This window comes from Chiroxiphia lanceolata, chromosome 27, assembly GCF_009829145.1.
Source record: "Chiroxiphia lanceolata isolate bChiLan1 chromosome 27, bChiLan1.pri, whole genome shotgun sequence".
Taxonomy (NCBI): domain Eukaryota; kingdom Metazoa; phylum Chordata; class Aves; order Passeriformes; family Pipridae; genus Chiroxiphia; species Chiroxiphia lanceolata.
The window spans coordinates 2,792,430-2,812,491 of NC_045663.1; the positions used below are offsets into that span (position 1 = coordinate 2,792,430).

The following is a 20,062-nucleotide window of genomic DNA, read 5'->3' on the forward strand; positions in this document are numbered from 1 at the left end:
CTCCCTTCTTCTGACAGAGATGTGATGAGGAGATTTAAACCAGGATGTGGTTGTTCCCTTGGGAGGGGATTGTCCAAGGAGCCCTCTCTGTCCTTGGCTAAAAGCATCTTGGGAAGCAGCTGCAGCTCTGAGGTGCTGAGGATCTCACTCTGATTTTATTTCTCACTGTTGTTTTAAACAGCTGCAGTTTTCCCTGAGCAGAACTCTTGTCCTCCCCTTCCCCCCAGGACAGAACACGTTAATCCCTGGAAAACTCTCTTGGAGAAAGAAAATGACCTAATACAGTCATGGAGCTTAACTCTTCCAGCTTCTCCCTCTCCATTTTCCAGGCAGGATGCTGGGCCCTCATCCCCATTTCCTCTGGGTGATGTTCTGAGCTGTAACACACCCTCCCATGTGTTGCAGCTCCTCGTCAGCTCGGTGTAATCTCATTTAAAGCAGCTGGTTTAATGTTTGATACCCAATTGTGTGGCAGCAAGGGGGAAGGGCACTTGTCCCTTGCATCATTTATTGCCTCCTAACTATCCCAGCTCCTTGGGAGGGCATTGCCCAGGGGGGTGGAATCACTGAATGGATCCAATGGGACTGTAAGTGCTGGTTATTGGGATCCCACTAACCCTGGCACCCTGGAGATCCCGAATTGCTTCAGGCTGGATTAGCTGGAATCCCAGCTGAGTTTTGCCCTGAGGGAGCTGATGCTCCATACTGAGAACTTTTATTTTTCAGAGTTTCACTTTTCCCATGTCTTGGGGTTGTGGAATTCAGGAGAAGGTTCTGCAGCCTTTCCCCCCTCAATCCCCAAGGTCAGCACAGCCTTCCACGTGGGGTGTGTGGGGTTGCCTTGCTCTCAGACTGTCCACACTGGCTCTTTGTGTGTTCTGGTCCTGCCAGCAGAGATTTATGGGCTTTTTGGGTGGAGTGGGGAGGAAAGGAGGGGCAGGGAAGGCCATTTGGCTGTGGTGGGCTCCTCACAGCTCACAAATTCCCTTCCTGCCTCTGCTATCCCATGTAATCTGTTTTACAGCTCTGCAGTTTTGGATGGAGAAAGAGCAGAATTTATGGTGGTGGTTGATTTATGGATTAACTGCAACACCATTTGCTCTCAGGCAGATTTGGCAAAGCCAGACCCTTTTCTGTTGATAAAAGGGAGAGAAGAAGGAATGGTGATATTCATTAAAAGGAATAAAAGGAAAGTGAGATAAAGGATGGCCAGGCAGAAGAGCTTTTCACTCTCCCATCTCTTCCAAAACAGAGGTGAAAGCTGCTTTGGAAGGGGCTTTCTGCCCTGAGAATCCGTGTGCATGTTGATTTGCTGGGAGATCCATGGAAGGAGGGATATATTGAGATGCAGAATTGCATCCCCCTGTAATTCCCTGATAACTGAGAGCAGGGAGTTATTAATAAAGCCTTGCAAGCTTCGTGCACTGCAGTCATTAGTTAATCAATACAAACCACACTCTGCTGCTGAGATCCAGCCCAGCCCCTTCAGCCTGGGGGTGGGAATGTGGGGGAAGGAAGAGGGAAATCCCACCAGGAAGGGCACAGTGCTACTGGTGGTTTGCTTTAAAAATCCTGGGATCAGCTTGTTGTCCACAACCTGAATGAACTTGTGGTCGTGGATTGTCTTCCCAGTCAGGTGCTGCAACTGGAATAAATGGAGATTTTTCTTTTTAATAGACTTAGGATTTTTTATTAGGCTCTTGTAGATTATTAAAAGGCCATTTCTCTGCTGCAGAGGAGGCACAGCATTTTTGGGGAGGCAGGACTTGTGTTGCCTGTGAGAGAAAATGCCAGGAAGAGCAAGCCAGGCTCTGGGATTGATGGAATCAACTCTGGAAGAGCACAAATGAAATGATCTCAGCTGCTCAGACCCCCTTCCACTCAGCTCTGTGCTGTTTGTGCTTCACCTCCAGAGTCCTCCTGGGTTTTTATTCCCATCTAAATCCACTGCAAAAGGCATGGAATCAGTGTGTGCTTCTCTGCCATTTTAGTGTTCAGTCTGTGCATTTTCTGTCCATCTTTACTGAGCCTCTTTAGTTTGTTGAAATTATAAATTTTTGAGATTGGAGTTCAGCAAAGTGGAGCCCCTTCCCATCTGTGGTTCCTCTTTGTACCTTCCAGAATGATCTGGGAAGATGAGATGGTGCCCTGGGATCACATCCTTGTTTTTGAAGGTGAAGATGGTGCCCTGGGATCACATTCCCTTGTTGGAAGGTGGAGGTGGTGCCCTGGGATCACATCCTTGTTTTGGAAGGTGGAGATGGTGACCTGGGATCACATTCCCTTTTTGGAGGTGGAGATGGTGATCTGGGATCACATCCTCATTTTTGAAGGTGGAAATGGTGATCTGGGATCACATCCTCATTTTTGAAGGTGGAAATGGTGATGTGGGATCACATCCTTTTTTTTGGAGGTGGAGATGGTGATCTGGGATCACATCCTTGTTTTGGAAGGTGGAGGTGGTGCCCTGGGCTCACATTCCATTGTTGGAAGGTGGAGATGGTGATTTGGGATCACATTCCCTTGTTGGAAGGTGGAGATGGTGATTTGGGATCACATACTTGTTTTGGAAGGTGGAGATGATGCCCTGGGATCACATCCTTGTTTTTGGAGGTGGAGATGGTGGTTTGGGATCACATCCTTGTTGGAAGGTGGAGATGGTGCCCTGGGATCACATCCTTGTTTTTACAGCAGTGTTTTTGGGTGGGCTCCTGCCCCCCTGCCCTGGTGGGCTGTGCCTGTGCTGCTGTGTGTGGAGCTCTAATAATTCACCTCAGCTCAGTCCTCCCAGTTTGGACTGAGGTCTTTGATCCAGTGCCACTCTTGCTGCATCTCATCCTTGCATTTTGCAGTGTCTGCTCAGAGCTGGGGCCTGGTTTGAAATGAAGATCCGTGGAAGCCTGACAGGATCCCAGATTGCTTTAAATAACTGAGGCTTTTGAGGAGCTCACTCTGCCACCGAGACAGGAGGGGAGGGAGAGGTTCTGCACTTTGGCCACAACAACCCCCTGCAGGGCTACAGGCTGGGACAGAGGGGCTGGAGAGCAGCCAGGCAGGAAGGGAGCTGGGAGTGGGGATGGACAGGGAGCTGAACAGGAGCCAGAGTGTGCCCAGGTGACCAAGAAGGCCAATGGATCCTGGCCTGGCTCAGGAACAGTGTGGCCAACAGGTCCAGGGAAGTGATTCTTGCCCTGGACTCAGCGCTGGTGAGGCCACCCCTGGAGTGCTGTGTCCAGCTCTGGGCCCTCAGCTCAGGAAGGACATTGAGGGGCTGGAGCAGGTGCAGAGGAGAGCAACGAGGCTGGGGAAGGGACTGGAGCACAATTCCCATGAGGAGAGGCTGAGGGAGCTGGGGCTGTTCAGCCTGGAGAAGAGGAGGCTCAGGGGAGACCTCCTCACTCTCTGCAACTCCCTGACAGGAGGGGGGAGCCAGGGGGGGGTTGGTCTCTTTTCCCAGGCAACCATCAGCAAGACAAGAGGGCTCAGTCTTCAGCTGTGCCAGGGGAGGTTTAGGTTGGATATCAGGAAGAATTTCTTTGCAGAGAGGGTGCTCAGCCATTGGAATGGGCTGCCCAGGGAAGGGGTGGATTCTCCATCCCTGGAGGTTTTTAAGCTGAGACTGGATGTGGCATCAGTGCCATGGGCTGGGAACCACAGCGGGGTTGGATCAAGGGTTGGACTGGATGATCTCAGAAGTCCCTTCCAACCCAGCTGATTCTATGATTCTATCATTCTATCATTCTTCCCTGCTCTATCCCACTCTTTGAGCCTGATCTGACTTGGGCCCTGGGGGAGAATGAGCTTGCACATTCCGGTTTGGGAAGGCCAGGAGGCACCAGGAGTGGTGCTGCAGAGCTTTGTCTTTATTCACATTTTGTTAAACTGGCAAAAATCAGCGGGGATTTTTTTTTTTTTCTCCCTCTGCTCAGAGAAAATTGTCGTCGGGTGATGCCAAGTGCAGCACAAGTGTGGTTTAAAATAAGAGAAGCCTGTGGTAATGACAGCACTTAAATAGCACTCGGTGTTGTCTGAGAGACATGCAGCTGTTAACTCTTTAATGTTCTCAGTGATAAATAGGCTGGGTTTGCACCCACTTTGTTTCTAACTGCCCAATCAACCAGCCCAAAGGGATCAAACAGAAGAAATAAAGGGAACTTTGCAAACTTTCTCAGTGATCTTTATCAAATCTCAGCTGCAACACCCCTGGCTTTGATGTCGACAAGAACACAGGCCCTCACTTCAAAGCAGTTGGAGTTTGAAACGGTGCAGTTGATGGATGAGGAGAATTAAACCTTTGGAATGCTGGGGTTTTTTTCTCCTTAAAAAAACCCAAAAGAGTGTGTGTGGAGGCATTGCACCTCTAGCACCCGGGGTTTCCTCATCTAAAAATATCTTTCATTACAGGTGAGCAGATTTCTTTTGTTCTGCTGTAGGCAATTATCCATATTTTTTTTTTCAGGAACACGTGTTGCTGTGCCTGGTGAAGGAGGCAGCTCACACAGGTCACTTGGTACAAGACACAAATATCTGTGATCTCCCTTGGTTCCCTTTTTTTCTCCTTGTTTCTACAGTTGAAACGAGCTATTATTTTAGAATACAAGGTCTTTGAAGTCTAATCTTTGCTTTTCTTTCCCCTTTCTACACTATCCACTACAAAAAGCAACCAGTAATTAATAACCTGATTGCCAGTTGAGGGAAATAAATCTGATGTGAACAGGTTCTTCAAAACAAATAACAGGGAATGGCAAGGGGATGAATATTGTAGTCATTCATCTCTGTTGAATTGTATACTAATTATCTTCTTGGCTAAACTGAATGAATAAATGACTTCATAATGTTTTTCCCCAAACACCTTTTCTTAGTAAAATGCCTCCTTCATGCTGCTCATTCACTGCAGGCAGGGGCTGACTGTGGGTTTATTTTTGCATGTGGAAGGAGAGTCACTCCAATGTGAGCTGTAATTTTGTGCTTTGTGCCTGGCATTTGGAGCTGACTGGACAGGGACAGTGAGAGCCTTTCCAAGAGCAGATGGTTGTTCATCTGAAATGCTCTGCTTTTAAAATAGTATTTAAAAATTGCATTTGGAGTTCTGGAAAAAAAAAAATCTCTTTTGTATTCACTGAGTTTGGGGTTGGTGAATTTTGCTGTGAAAATTGCTCAATTTTGTGCAAATCTTGGAATTCAGTTGTGCCTCTTAGAAATTAATATTGCTTTAAAATCAGAATTTTAAGAAGCTCCTGTCTAATGTCACTCCTTGAAACTAATGGCTCTTTAATCCTATTTCTAGCTCATGGCAACTTTGAGGGTTTGAAGAGTCTTTTAGAAGTAGATGATTGGCACAAGTTGGGCTTGACTTAATCTTGCAACAGTCAATCCCTCAGGATTTGATCCCAACTCCAGAGTTTTGCTCCAGATATTGTAACTGGAAAACAAAGGGAGAGTTTGCAATTGCAGCTTGAGTTTCTTCAGGGAAGGAGAAAAGTTTCTCACCTTCCTGTTCTGGCAGCAGCCAAATCGCTGCCATTTCTTCAGACTGGGGAGAATTAGGAAGTTCTGTGCATGGAAAAGGGATTGTCTGGAGTGAGGTGGGCCCTGTGGGGTGAGTGCTGGGCGTGTTTGGTGCTGCCCAGGCTTTGCTGGGCAGGGTTTGCCCTGATTTTCTCTCTGTGCTGGTTCCCAGAGGGTTGGATGTGACCTGTTGTGTGCAGGGCTCCTGGGAGCTGTCAAAGGCCCGGGTTGAGCTGGTGTCTTCTGGGGCTGTAATCTTGTCCTGTCATTACCTATTAACTCCTTATTATGGCTTTTGGAGCTGATACTCCCCAACCTCTGTGTTTATCTTTCTCCCTGTGTGTATTTCAATAAAAATGTCATTATTTGAAATCGTTGACACCGGTGGTTAAAGAGCCTGAATTCCACGGGCTGTTGTCCTGTGAAATGATCCATTAAAGATAAAGCTGCAGGCACTTGATAAAGGTTCTTTCCTAGGAACAAGGAGCTCTCTGATCCATGTGTGATCTTATCTCCAGAGCATGTGTTTGCATTCCTGATGGGAAGGAGCCACAATAGAAGGGGACAGGAGAGGGAAGCCAGAGAATTTCCTTCCCTAACCACGGCCTTGAGAAGGGAAATGGGATATTTCCAGCCAATTCAGTGTGGTCCAAGCTCAGGTTTGAGGAGGAGAAGGAGAGAGGGAGTTGATTTCTGTATTTGAGCAAATTGTTGGGAGGGAGGGATGAAGGAAGGTTAAATATGGAGGAATGTAAAGGTGAGGAAAAGAGAGGTGACCATGAAAGGCAGGTGACAGTGCTATCAACAAAGGAACAATCTGTTCTTCCTCTTGAATTATTATTTTGTTTTTATTCATACAGGCTGCAAACCAGCTTAAAAATAGTGTTGGACAAAAGTTAGACTCTGATCCTTGGGTGTCCCTTCCAACTCAGGATATTCTATGGGGGAAACCCCCTTTTTACCCTGAGCTTTGCTTTGACACAGTGAGGAGATGGAATATAGCAAAGATTTTACCTTCTAAAAAAATCAGGATCTGAACTTTGCAGTGAGGGACCAACCCTCTATTAATGGTGGCCCTTAATGGCTTTTACTGGCTGATAAATATCCCTGATGGACTAAGGAGTTTTCTTTGGAGTCTTTGCTGTCACAGGGGCTACAGATGTTGAAGGTCAGGGTTCAGATTCTGCATTTCTGGACACATTTGGCCTTGCAGAGATTGAAATAGCAGCTTTTCAACATCCCTGTCGTGGCTGAGGGTGGGTTGGCATTTGAATCTTCAGAGGGTCAGTGTTCTTGGCACAATTAAATCTGCTTTGAGGACAGAAACCCAGCTCGACATGTGGGCTTGGGCATTTTTGATGTGCTGTTCCTGTTCTGCTTCTGGTCCTTATTTCATTAATTATGGTTTGTTAAACTGTGTGGGGCCTGTTTGGGCAACCCTTGTGCACACCCTGTGGAATGAACTTTCTTACCTTCCCACATGGACAGGATTGAAGTGACATTTAGACATTGTTATGGAGCAGGTTTTTAATGTCTCCTTGGCCACTGAAAGCTAAAAGTTGAATTTCCTCCATTTTGAAGCAGCAGCAATGACGAGAATCTGAGGCTGGAAAGTCTCACATGGACAGGATTGAAGTGACATTTCCAGAGTCCTGGGGTTGATCCTCCTGCCCTTGGAGCCCCAACTCCAGCAGAGTTGGATTTAGTAAATTAATCACTGCTTAATTGCTCTGTGTTGAGGCTGATGTGTAATTAAGTGGGGAGACAAGGTGTAACTATCAAAAAGTCTTTGAGTGACAACTGTGGCAAGGAAAGTTCTTGGAAGCTTTGGGGGAGGTTGGATGAAGGGACAGGATGGTCTGGTCCTCTGCCAAAGGCAGGGGTGGCTCCAGGTGAGAAGGATTCCTCTTAAACAGGGAGAAAACAGGTGTGAGCTTGTTATGGAGCAGGTTTTTAATGTCTTCTTGGCCACTGAAAGCTAAAAGTTGAATTTCCTCCATTTTGAAGCAACAGCACTGAGGAGAATCTGAGACTAGAAGGTCTCACATGGACAGGATTGAAGTGACATTTCCAAAGTCCTGGGGTTGATCCTCCTGCCTTTGGAGCTCCAACTCCAGCAGGGAGTGGGTTGTTGGATTTAGTAAATTAATCACTGCTTAATTGCTCTGTGATGGGGCTGATGTGTAATTAAGTGGGGAGACAAGGTGTAACTATCAAAAAGCCTTTGAGTGACAGCTGTGGCAAAGAAAGGTCTTGGAAGCTTTGGGAGAGGTTGGATGAAGGGACAGGATGGTTTGGTCCTCTGCCAAAGGCAGGGGTGGCTCCAGGTGAGAAGGATTCCTCTTAAACAGGGAGAAAACAGGTGTGAGCTTGTTAGGGAACAGATTTTTCGTGTCTCCTTGGCCACTGAAAGCTAAAAGTTGAATTTCCTCCATTTTGAAGCAACAGCACTGAGGAGAATCTGAGGCTGGAAGGTCCCTGAGGAGCACCTGGTGCTGGAAGCTGTCCCTGCCACAGTGAATTCCCTGTGACATCATCATTCCTTAAAGGCCTCCAGACTGATCCCTGGATCCCAGCATGGCCTGTCAGCTGGTTTTTACTGAAACACTTGTTTAATTCTTAACTCACAAGACATTTGCTTATTTATTTTCATTGTTCCTGATAATAATTCTAAGCCATTAGAGGGGAAAATTGTATTCAGAAATGCTGTTTCACACTTTATTTGTTTGATGATTTAGAGCGATAGAAAATAGCACATTTGCTGGCTTTTATAGTCTGATAATTATCCACATCCATCAAGCCCCATTCCAGGGGAATAAACAAAACACCAAGAAAATTACACTATTAATGACATCCTATGATGGCAAAGAGGAAGGATCTTTCTTTTGTGTTAAGGATAAAGGGGGGACTGTCCAGTTAAAGTTATGTTTGGGAGAAATTCTTCCCTGGGAGGGTGGGGAGGGGCTGGGATGGAATTCCCAGAGAAGCTGTGGCTACCCCAGCCCTGGAAATGTCCAAGGCCAGACTGGAGAAGGGAAGGCTCCAGGGAGAGCTTAGAACCCCTTCCAGGGCCTAAAGGGGCTCCAGGAGAGCTGGAGAGGGATTTGGGACAAGGGATGGAGGGACAGGACACAGGGAATGGTTTCAAACTGCCAGAGGGCAGGGATAGATGGGATATTGGGAAGGAAGTCCTCCCTGGGAGGGTGGGGAGGCCCTGGCACAGGTTGCCCAGAGAAGCTGTGGCTGCCCCATCCCTGGAATTGTCCAAGGCCAGGTTGGAGCAACCTGGGCTAGTGGAAGGTGTCCCTGCCCATGACAGGGGTGGGACTGGATGGGCTTTAAGGTCCCTTCAACCCAAACCACTCCATAATTCCGTATTAACAAAAGCAAACTGTCATTACAAGGAGATAATTTTCTCATACATTTGTAGCTTTGGGGCAAAACCTTCTGAACTTGTGACCCCAACTCAGGAACTCAGAGAATCAGGTGGAGGTAGAGAGCAGAAATGCTGGAATTAAGGTTTCAGGACACGAGTTTGGAAGCTGAAGAGTGTTTGGTGTAGAACAGTAAGTTCTGTCTGAGTACAAGTGATACTTGATCCCCTTCAGGGACTTTGTGTTGTTTTGGTAGGAAGTAGAAAAAGGTAATTGGAAAGGCTCAGGATATCACTTCAGATTGTTGACTTCGGGGTGAGGTGACATTTGAGTCGTGTAACTATAACTTTTTTTTTTTATCCTGAGCTGGTTTTTTCTTTCCCCACCCTGTAAATCTCCTGTTCCCTGGCAGAGCAGCAGCACATCATTCACGCTGCAATCCCACAAATTGCTGAGTGGCAGGTTTTTGGGGGAAGCTTGGCCTTTTGTCTTGGTCAACCACTGCAAGGCTGACCCTTGGAATTAGTCCCTTGGTTTGTTTGCAAGCCCAGTTCCTTGGAATTTTGATCTACCCTCAAACAGCTGCTGCTTTAGCACTATCACCATAAACTTGGCTTTTCTGGGGGACCAGGTTGAACCAGGAGGGGACAAATTCTGCCCTGGCTCAAGGTCAGTGTTTCCAGCACTGTTGGGTTCTCTAGTGACTCTTGCAGAACTTTTCTCTGCAGCAGAAATAGTCTATAAAAAGATGGTTCTTAAGAAAGGCTGTTCAAATATTTATGCTGCCACCATCACTTCCTTTTAGTTGAGGTTGTTTGGGGGAGTGGAAAATCCTTTCTCCATCCAGGTGAGTCCTGCTCCACACCTGCTCCAGCCCTAACCCAAAACTGCCCCTGCCAAGGGGTTGAAGCTTCAGGCACTTCTCAGTCCAACAGTCCTGACACATCCCAATCCATGGAGACTGGGTCTGGTTTGGCCAATTGATATAAAAGTGGTATTTTGCTTGTTTTGAAGTTATTTTTTTCCTTCTCTGCCCTTGTCTTTGTGGAAAGCATTTGTCTGTGGTCTGAATGGGACAGAGGAGGGGAGGAGTTTTACATGTCTTAATTTTTTAGTTTTCTTTTTCAAGGTTTTCATAGGGCAGAAGAGGGTTTTTTTTATTTTTCTAGAGAAAATACATTTAATATTTTAGCCATGAGATTTAAAGGAAAATAACCACAAAAAGACCCCTGTTAAAGCATTCTAAGCCCTGCATCTAGAAAAGGAAATTCTTGGATGTGCTCTTGCCTGGTGGTTGTCCCTGGAATTAAAGCTTTGCATTGAGCTGAGCCCCGGTTGTGGGGGCTGAGCCACACCAGGACTTTTGTCCCTGCCACGTGCTGGATGTTTTTCCCACTGGAAGCAGGAGGGCACCCAAAAAATTTTATTTATTGCTCAAAAACTGCAGCAACTCCTTTGACTGCAGCAATTCTGAGTGTTTGAATTGTTGTTCTGCCTCACAATCAATCAGCTGATGTGTAGATTGAGCTCAATCTGTGCCATACGTTCCCAGCCTTCTGTTTCTCTTGCTGGCTCCAAACAGCAGCCCAAATTCTGCCTTTATTGCCTGTCTTTATGTAAATCACTCAGATCTGTGAGCAGAACTCAAAGCACAATTTGACCTACTTTGAATCCTCTCCTGCTGTTAATTTTGTGAATCCTCTAAAAGAAGTGCAGAGGGGGGGGGATGTGTGGTAGGCTCAGCTTCCTAAAGCCTGGCCCAAACAAAAAAAAGTGGATTTCTAAAATGGGAGTCAGCTCTTACCACTCTGTACTGGGCTATTTTCATTTCTCTATTATTACATATAGTTCTTTTTTATAAGCTGGAAATTCCTCCTCTCTGGCTGGTTTCTATCCAGGCAAGTCCTTTTTCTTTGTCTCTCCACGGGCTGTTCTCTAAAGCCTGGCTTGGCTTTTTGCAGGCTGCAGTTTCAGATAACACAATAACCATGTTCCAATGTATTAAACTTTTAACATCCTCAAGATTCAATTAATCTTATCTTTACAACTCCCAATTACAGGCACTAATTAAGTGAAGGTTGCATTGTAGACTGGGGATATTACATTAATCATCAGCAGCCTTGTAGCCATAAATTAGTTCTTTCCCAATCCTTCAGCATTTTTCCCAGAAGGAATGGAATGTCTCATTTCCCTGTTTTAAGGGACATTAATCCCACAAAGGAGCTTTGGATCGGGATTAGTTTTATCACATTTATGTAAGTGATGAATGGTCTTTGTAAAATAAAAGCCACCAGCTTTGTCCCACACAACTGGAATTGAATTGTTTGATAATTATGCAATTTAAGGCACTGTCAAACTTTGGTCAGGGGATGTTGGGAGTCCATTGCTGCATTTATTATTTTACAAGATTAGGGGCTACACAGTGTTTTGCCTGAATTTTTTGTTTTAAGCCATCAGTTGAAATCAGCTTAATGTCTAAATCTTGAGGCCCCCTGTGTTTGATTTCTGTCCTGTGTTATCCTCCCAACCTGCCAGGCCACAGCAGGTGCATTTTGATTTTGTAATACATTAGAGATGGCTTTTATCTGCTCCTCCTTACGTTGCAGACTCGAGTTTTAGACTTGAAAATCGAGGAGTTGGCTGAAATTCCTCTCAACTCAGGTGTATTTTGAGCTCTTGTCCTAAGCAGAGCAATGTGTGCACCTGCTGTTGAGATGGTGCAAATTCCCCCCTGCAATATCCTGTTTGCAGCTTGTTGTAATGAGGCCTGATGGCTTTGACATCTTTATTGGAAATAGCAAAAATAATGCTTTTTTTATTGTTCTCTTCGAAGAGAACTTATTGCTGGCAGTAAATGCCATTCTCCCAAATGTAAATTCTCAGAATTCTCCATCACTAAAAGCAGGGAGAGCCACGTTTCACTTGCTACACGGTGTAACCAATGATTTACAAATTTCCATTGGCAAGATTATGTGTGGCATCATGTTAAACACACTCAAGTATTTATCATTTGGCAGGGTATTTCCTTCCCTCCTTATAACCTGAACACATAAATCTCAGTCACCTGATTTTTTTTGCTCCTGTGAATATTCAAAGCACTGAGGGAACTAAAAGCTTTTGGAAGAGAAAGGAAAGTGCTTTTTGGACAGGGTGGTCACACACAGCTCTTTGTCTGTGACCTCTGGGACTTCAGGCACTTAATTGTTTTTCCAGTTTTATGTTCAATAATTTGCACTCCAAAAAAAATTGCAGCCAAATCCTTTTGCACTCTTTTTACCCCTAATCTTATAAAACTGGCTTTAAGAAGTGTGGAAGTTTGTTCTTTGTACCCTTTAAAGTTGTTTTTCCTCAGCAGGCCCTTCATTTTCATTCACCTCATTGAGAAATTATTGAATGTTTTAATTCCATTATTCACATCAACCAATAAAATGCAGCATAGACATAAGGATTGAACCATAACTGCTTCAGCCATGGGGAAGAATATTTACTTTTTGGAACAAAATGAAAACTATTTGCACAGAAAATGGTTGTATTCCAAAGCACACAGACTCTCCTTCACACCTTTTTCAGCCCATCCAACATTTCTTGCTTGTTAATCTTCAGCACAATTTTATTTTTGCAGATCTGTTTCCAATGGAAAACACACCTGCTGTTCCCTGCACTGATTTATTTCTGGTTTTCCAGTGTTGGACCATCACTTTGTCTCCTCGATTTTCCTTCTACCTTGTGAAATCTTGTGATGCTGTTTTAGAAAATAACACACCTCTAAGGAGTTTTATTAAAATCCGGGGTTTCTCTCATGCATTGTGTGTTCCTGATGCCTTTCAGGGGTATAAAATTTGGGTTTATTTCCAGGCAATCTGTGCTGTGCTGATGGTTATTCCCCCACTCCTTCCTGGCCTTCTCCTTTAGCTGGTTTTTACATTGCAGACTGCTGATTGTGGTGTTTAATTGCTGTTAATCTCTCCCAGGTATGCCATCCCTCCGGAACACGGCAAGAGGCTGGAACGCCTGGCAAAAGGTGAGCTTGGAGTTCTCAGGGGATTGACAAAGGACTGGCATTGGACTGACTCTTAGAATTTACTCTTGCCAAGAGCTGCTTGAGGAACCTGCTGCCTTGGTGGAGCCAAAAAACTTGGCAGGGGCTTTTCCTTTCCTCAAAGCCTCTGTTTGTGGCACACCATGACCCCGACTAAAATTGCTTGGAAAAGCCTTAAGTTTTGAGGCATTGAGACCAAACCCTTCCATGGCTGGGCAGTGGGTTTAATCACAGAATTCCAGAGTGGTTTGGGTTGGGAGGAACCTTAAAACCCATCCAGTTCCATCCCAGGAACATCTTCAACTATCCCAGGCTGCTCCAAGCCCCATCCAACCCTTGGATACTTCCAGGGATGGGGCAGCCACAGCTGCTCTGGGCAACCTGTGCCAGGGCCCCACCACCCTCCCAGCCAGGAATTCCTTCCCAATATCCCACCTAAACCTTCACCTCCATGGGCAGTGGAGATTTGTGTTGTTCCAGAGGTGTGAAGTGCAGCCCAGGGCTCTCCTGGTTCTGAAGGGACAAAGGGGGCCCGGAGCTGTTTCTTCTGACACTCCAGATGTTACATCTGCAGTCTTAGCAACTTTATTATTATGAATTCTTTTCAGCCTTAATTAGGGAAGTGCTCAGAAATTCAGCAGCACCTTTATCGTCACACCATAGAGTGTTAAGGGGTTGGAAGGGACCCTAAAGCCCATCTCATTCCACCCCCTGCCATGGGCAGGGACACCTCCCGCTATCCCAGGTTTCTCCAAGGCCTTGGACACTTCCAGGGATCCAGGGGCAGCCACAGCTGCTCTGGGAAAGCTGTACCAGGGCCCCACCACCCTCCCAGCCAGGAACTCCTTCCCAATATCCCACCTAAACCTTCACTTCCATGGGCAGTGGAGATTTGTGTTGTTCCAGAGGTGTGAAGTGCAGCCTGAGACTCTCCTGGTTCCCTCAGACACACGGTCTGCAGGGACAAAGTGGACCAGGAACTGTATTTTCTGACCTCCAAATGTTACCTCTCCAGTCTTAGCAACTTTATTATTATTAATTCTTTTCAGCCTTAATTAGGGAAGTGCTCAGAAATTCAGCAGCACCTTTATCATCACACCATAGAGTGATAAGGGGTTGGAAGGGACCCTAAAGCCCATCTCATTCCACCCCCTGCCATGGGCAGGGACACCTCCCACTATCCCAGGTTTCTCCAAGGCCTTGGACAATTCCAGGGATCCAGGGGCAGCCACAGTTTCCCTGGACAACCTGTACCAGGACCCCACCACCCTCACAACAAAAACTTTCCTAATATCCCACCTAAATTTCCCCTCTTTCAGTCTGTACCCGTTACTCCTTCACCCTCTAATGACACATTGTGTATTTGCTCATTTTCCTTCTATTTTAGCCTCATCCTCCTTTATTTTTGGTGCAGTAAAGACCAAATTAAAAAGAAAAACAGACAATGAAAGATAAAAAAAAGAAAGGGAAACGTAGGGGAGGGGGAAGGTCAGAGTTAGTTTGGGCTGTGCTGAACTCCCACCTCTCAAGCTTCAGGGAAGGTGTCTGGCTGCAGAAATCTATATTTTTTAATTTTTTAATTGATGTTCTTGCTATTTTTGGTCACTTGCAAACGTTCCTGGAGCTGCCCAGCTAAAAAAAGCTCCTGAGCCAGAATAATTAACTCCAAACCTCCGTGGTTCATCTCCAGTGAGGTGAAGGGGGATGGTTTGAATCCGGTGGGGAAGTGAAAAGTGGGCAGGAAAATCTGGAGGACTCTGTTTGGATTCAAAAGAAAAGAAGTTCTGAGACTGATTTTCCAGCAAATAAGCAAATTCAGTGTGATGCTATTTCTTGCTGAGAGTCTGACATTTGATTGAATCAAATAGAATTTATTAATAAATGAATTAAATAAAAAGTAAAAATAATAAATAAATAATAAATTAAGTAATTTAAATAAATGAGAATATTATTAATAAATAAAATTTAAATAAAAGTTATAATTTTATTTAATAAAATAATAAATAAATAATAAATAAAATAATTTTAATAATAATAAAAATAAAACTATTAGAATAAAAATTAAAAATTAAACATAAATAATTAAAAAATAAACATAAAAAATAAACATGATAAATAATAATAAAATAGCATAAAAGAATAAAATAATAGGATAGAAAATAGAATAAAAATTATAAATATAATAAAATGGAATACAAAGAATAAAAATAATCGAATAAAAAGAATAAATATAAAATAGAATAAATAGAATAAAATAATAGAACAAAAGAATAAATATAATAATAAAATAAAATAAAAAGAATAAAATAAGAGAATAAATAGAATAAAATAGAATACAAAGAATAAAAATAATCAAATAAAAAGAATAAATAATAAATATAAAAATGGAATAAAAATAATAAAATAATAGAATAAAAGTAATAAATATAATAATAAAATAAAAAGAATAAAATAATAGAAGAAAATAATAGAATTTTAAAAATAATTTTATAAGGATAGAGTGCCAAGGGGTTCAACTGATTGTGTGGGATAAATGTAGAACAACTGGGCATGAATTTCCTAGGGCAGGGCAGTGTTGTTTTCCTGTGCACTGAGCTCTTTGATCCCTAAAACCAAATATTATTAGAACTGTCTGCTGAGAAATGATGCATTTCAAAGCTACAGTTCAGTTTTTTGCCAGTTTTAATAGATAAAAAAGTGATTTTTCTGAGAAGTCAGTCAATCCAGAGGACTTGTGTTCTGCAGGCTCTGAAATCCCCCTCCAGCTCTGACAGAATTAATAATGAGTTTCTTGCTGTTTGTAACTAATTTTTGTGGATGATCGATTTTTGGACGGTTTGTGCCGTAAAACCAGAGGGAAATTATCAGTGACCTGGTCTTTATTTTAGCTTTCTGGCCCTTTGGAAGGTGGGGTGGGGGATGTTTTACAGCTCCAAGGAGGCACTTTTGCTCCCTGGCCATTCCCTCTGTCCTCCACATCCATGGGCTGTTCCAGGGAGAAGTTTACTCTGGAGAAATGAGTGTGCAATTAATATGGAAAATGAATAGCTGAGCTGTAAATGGGCTCACTGGGAGAGCTGGGGAGCCCACGGAGAGCGTGGTAATGTGTTGCCATGTTATTGGTGCTAATCACTTAAAATGGGCTTCTTTATTAGTGGCTTTAATGAGAGCCACTTAAACTGTGCATTAAAAAGAGGGACTGCAGAGAGGAAGGACAGACTGGGTAGCAGACAGTCATAATTTTAATTGAAATGCTTTTAGGACAGAAATGTTGAGAAAACCTGGAATCCAGTAATCCTTTTCTCTTTCTGAAACCCTTCCCATTATGTCTCATCAATTACTTTTGTTTCCAGAGCTTGGCTTATTTATTTTCCCAAATGGTGATGGGTTTGAATCCCTGTAAACACCCAACTTGTCACTGAGTCACCCACTCGGAGGGGAACGAACCTGATCTTGAAGAAAATGGGGTTTCATTTGTTGGCATGGAGGAGTTTATTCAGTTTTTACCACCATTTTTAGTGTTCTTAATTATTTGGGGTTGTGGATCCTGTAACTGAGGTGAGCTTTGATGGTGCTGAGGTTCTGGTTGGGTCAGATCCTGCTGTCTCTGCCACTTCTTAGTGACCACTGAACGTGTCCCCACCACTGCCTGGGAGGGAGATGTTTTATTTCCTTTCTTTCCCCTGAATATTAACATTTACATGCTGATTTTTCCCTTCAGGGAAGTGGTCTGTAGGGCAGATTGCTCTGGAATCTAACAAATTGTATTACTTGCCCAAGAATATTCCAGCAGCCCACCAGAGGAGGTATAAAAAGGCTGTGGGAGTGCTTGGAGTAGCTGGAGCAGGCTGGGACTTTTTCCTGGTCTGTATTAAGAAAAAAAGGGGTCAGGGTTTGGGGTACCAGCCAAAATCTAAGAGAGACAGGTTAGGTTTCTTAATTTTCAGGGTTTTACTGATATTTTGGCCGAGATACTTATACCCAGACAGAGAAGACTTAGATGCAAACTCTCATTTTGAAGGGAATTCAGACTTAGGTCAACGCTCTCAGGGACAGGGGGGGATTGTTGGAGTGTCCTGTGCAGGGCCAAGAGTTGGATTCAATCCTCATGGGTCCCTTCCAACTCAGGATATTCCATGTTTCTGTGATTTTGGTGTCTCCATGTGGAGGTTTTTGTCACAAAATTTATGCAATATTTTAAAAAACGTGCTAATTCCTGACATCTTGCTCATTTGCTTTTGTTTTATCTGTATGAATAAGGCGGATTTTCATTTATCAGCTCATCTCTGCTTAACAAATCCATCGGATATGACACCCCTGTAGTGATACTCCTCCTTTGAATGTCTCCACAGGATTTTTCCCAGGAAGCTCTCAGGGATGTGATGCTTTCCTCCGTCACAAGATGACCCTCATTTCTCCCTCCATCCTGAAGAAATACGGGATTCCCTTCGACCGGGTACGTCCAGGGATGCAGGGAACACACTGGCAGCTTGTTGGGGTGCACAGGGCACAGCACCTCTCTTTTGAGGGAAAAATTCCCTGGGGAGAAATTGGTTTTATTTCTAAGTGCATTGTTATGCCGAATGTATTCCATTGGTTCAAACCAGGAAAGGAGCATTTGGGTTTTTGGCTGAGACACCGTGAAGTGAAAAAAAGCTTCCACTGAACAAACTCTGGCAATTCAGGAGCTTCTCAGGTAGGAAGGGACAGGCTAATCCAGATGTTCTGGCTTATCAATCATAGAATCATAGAATCAGCTGGGTTGGAAGGGACCTCTGAGATCATCAATCCAACCCTTGATCCAACCCCGCTGTGGTTCCCAGCCCATGGCACTGATGCCACATCCAGTCTCAGCTTAAAAACCTCCAGGGATGGAGAATCCCCCCCTTCCCTGGGCAGCCCATTCCAATGGCTGAGCACCCTCTCTGCAAAGAAATTCTTCCTGATATCCAACCTAAACCTCCCCTGGCACAGCTGAAGACCGAGCCCTCTTGTCTTGCTGATGGTTGCCTGGGAAAAGAGACCAACCCCCCCCTGGCTCCCCCCTCCTGTCAGGGAGTTGCAGAGAGTGAGGAGGTCTCCCCTGAGCCTCCTCTTCTCCAGGCTGAACAGCCCCAGCTCCCTCAGCCTCTCCTCATAGGACTTGTGCTCGAGGCAGCAAAGCTCTTTGGTGAGTCAGGAACACTTATTGTTTTCCTTGTGGATGCAGCAGGAGCCCAAACTGGACGTGCTGGTTCCCTGTTGTGTAAGTGCTCTAAGCCTGGAAGGATCCCTGAGTCTCTTAAACCCTCTTTTTTCAGCTGAGGGGTCATGTTTGTTTGGTATGATCGTTTTAATGTGCTTATTCTTAAAGTCTTCTGAAGTAAATCTCCTCAGCCAGGCTTACAGGGATTTGTATCTGGGCAGGATCAGTCAAACCTCTGCTGTGCTGCGTGTTCCCGGCACAGGGAGCCCGGCCTGCCTTGGGATGTGGGAAGTGTCAAAGAATTCCTGGGCCAAACTGATCTCACAGAATCCCAGCGTGGTTTGGGTTGGAAGGATCTTAAAACCTATCCAGTTCCACCCCCTGCCATGGGCAGGGACACCTCCCACTATCCCAGGTTACTCCAACCTGGCCTTGGACACTTCCAGGGATGGGGCAGCCACAGCTTCTCTGGGAATTCCATCCCAGTCCCTCCCCACCCTCCCAGGGAGGAATTCCTTCCCAATATCCCATCTAAATTTCCCCTCTTTCACTTTGAAGCCATTCCCTGTGTCCTGTCCCTCCATCCCTTGTCCAAAGTCCCTCTCTACCCTTCCCCATCCCTTTTCCATCATCACCTCTGTATGGCCAGATTTTTCCAAGAACTCTCACATTCTGTCAATTATGTTTTTTAGGCATAGTTTAGTCAGAGTTAATCCACCTGAGACCTCTTTACTGAGCCTGCTGATTCTTTGAGATAGAAGCAAATGATCTTGGCTCTTCTATAGCATAAAAAACTATGAATTCATTCAATTCACTGCTCCAGGGACTGTTTGATTTTTCCTGGTGGGGGGTTATGATGAATTAAATTTGAAATGGGATCATCTGGCTCATCAGATGAGCTTCCATGGACCAGTGTGGTGCTTCTGGTTCAACATCAGTGCCTGGACTTGGCCTACTTAGTTGATACTAAATTGTTCATGGAGAACAACAGACCATTTTTTCCTGTAATTCCATCAGTGGAACCTGATTCCCAAGGGGGGAAATACAGGTACCTGCTCCACAGAGTTGAAAATAATAATGAAAATATCTAATTTGAGGATTTTGGCTGTACCAGAGGTCAGAAAGGAAAGGAAGTTCTTCCAAGACTTAAAATGTTTGTGTGCTGTAGGTGGGTAGATTTTTCTCCAGAATAAACATTATTATATGTTTGTTTTTCCATCTGTCTGAGGAAAGTAGCATTGACTAGTAATTTTATATTTATATATATAAATATAACCACTAAGTGATTTCTGATCAATAACCAAGCAGGGGCAGCAAAGGAGTTTGTAAAAAAAGGCAATAGAAAGAAAAACTTTCCTTCCAAACTTATTCCAGGTCATCTTTGCTGAGCTGTATTTGATAGGGATGGGCTACAAAGTGGTTTAAATAAGGGAGTTGCCAATTTATTGCTTGGTAGAAAGTCTTCACCTGCTGAGTGAGGTGTCCCACTATGAATCCTGTGATTTGTGACATGAAGGATGTTTGCAGATTGATGGCTGGTGTCTCCTTCATGCTGAGTATAAGTAGTTGTCTTAATGCTAAAAATCTGCTTTTTGTCTTCCTATTTTTTACCAAAATAAAGGAGAGACCAGTGTACACAGAGGACAATATTAATGTCAACACCAAACTTCCTTTTTTAAAGCAAATGACTTAAATATTAATTATTATACCATGTTCCTTACATATACTTACATAAAATTATTATAGCATGTCACTTAAATATATTAAATATAATTATTATAGCATCTTACTTAAATATAACTCCTAATCCTGATTTATAATGTGTTTTTATCATAATTACTGCCCTGGAAAGCTGTTTTTAGGTGTAAAAAGGTGGAGATCTCTTCAGTTTGAGCAACCTGTGTCTGAAGCCTCCTGTCCTGAATCAGGAGCTTTTGGAGGAGGATCCCTGTTATT

At 44.1% G+C, this 20,062-nt stretch overlaps 1 protein-coding gene across 2 annotated transcripts in view; it reads left to right on the plus strand.

The window, feature by feature from the left end:
• Positions 1–20,062, plus strand: part of KDM4B (lysine demethylase 4B) — a 96,715-nt gene that overhangs the window by 25,079 nt on the left and 51,574 nt on the right. For both annotated transcript variants that reach the window (XM_032712008.1, XM_032712009.1), the window contains exons 6-7: positions 12,854–12,903; positions 17,274–17,377. In XM_032712008.1, coding sequence (XP_032567899.1) covers positions 12,854–12,903; positions 17,274–17,377 — 154 coding nt within the window. The remainder of the gene's footprint in view (positions 1–12,853; positions 12,904–17,273; positions 17,378–20,062) is intronic.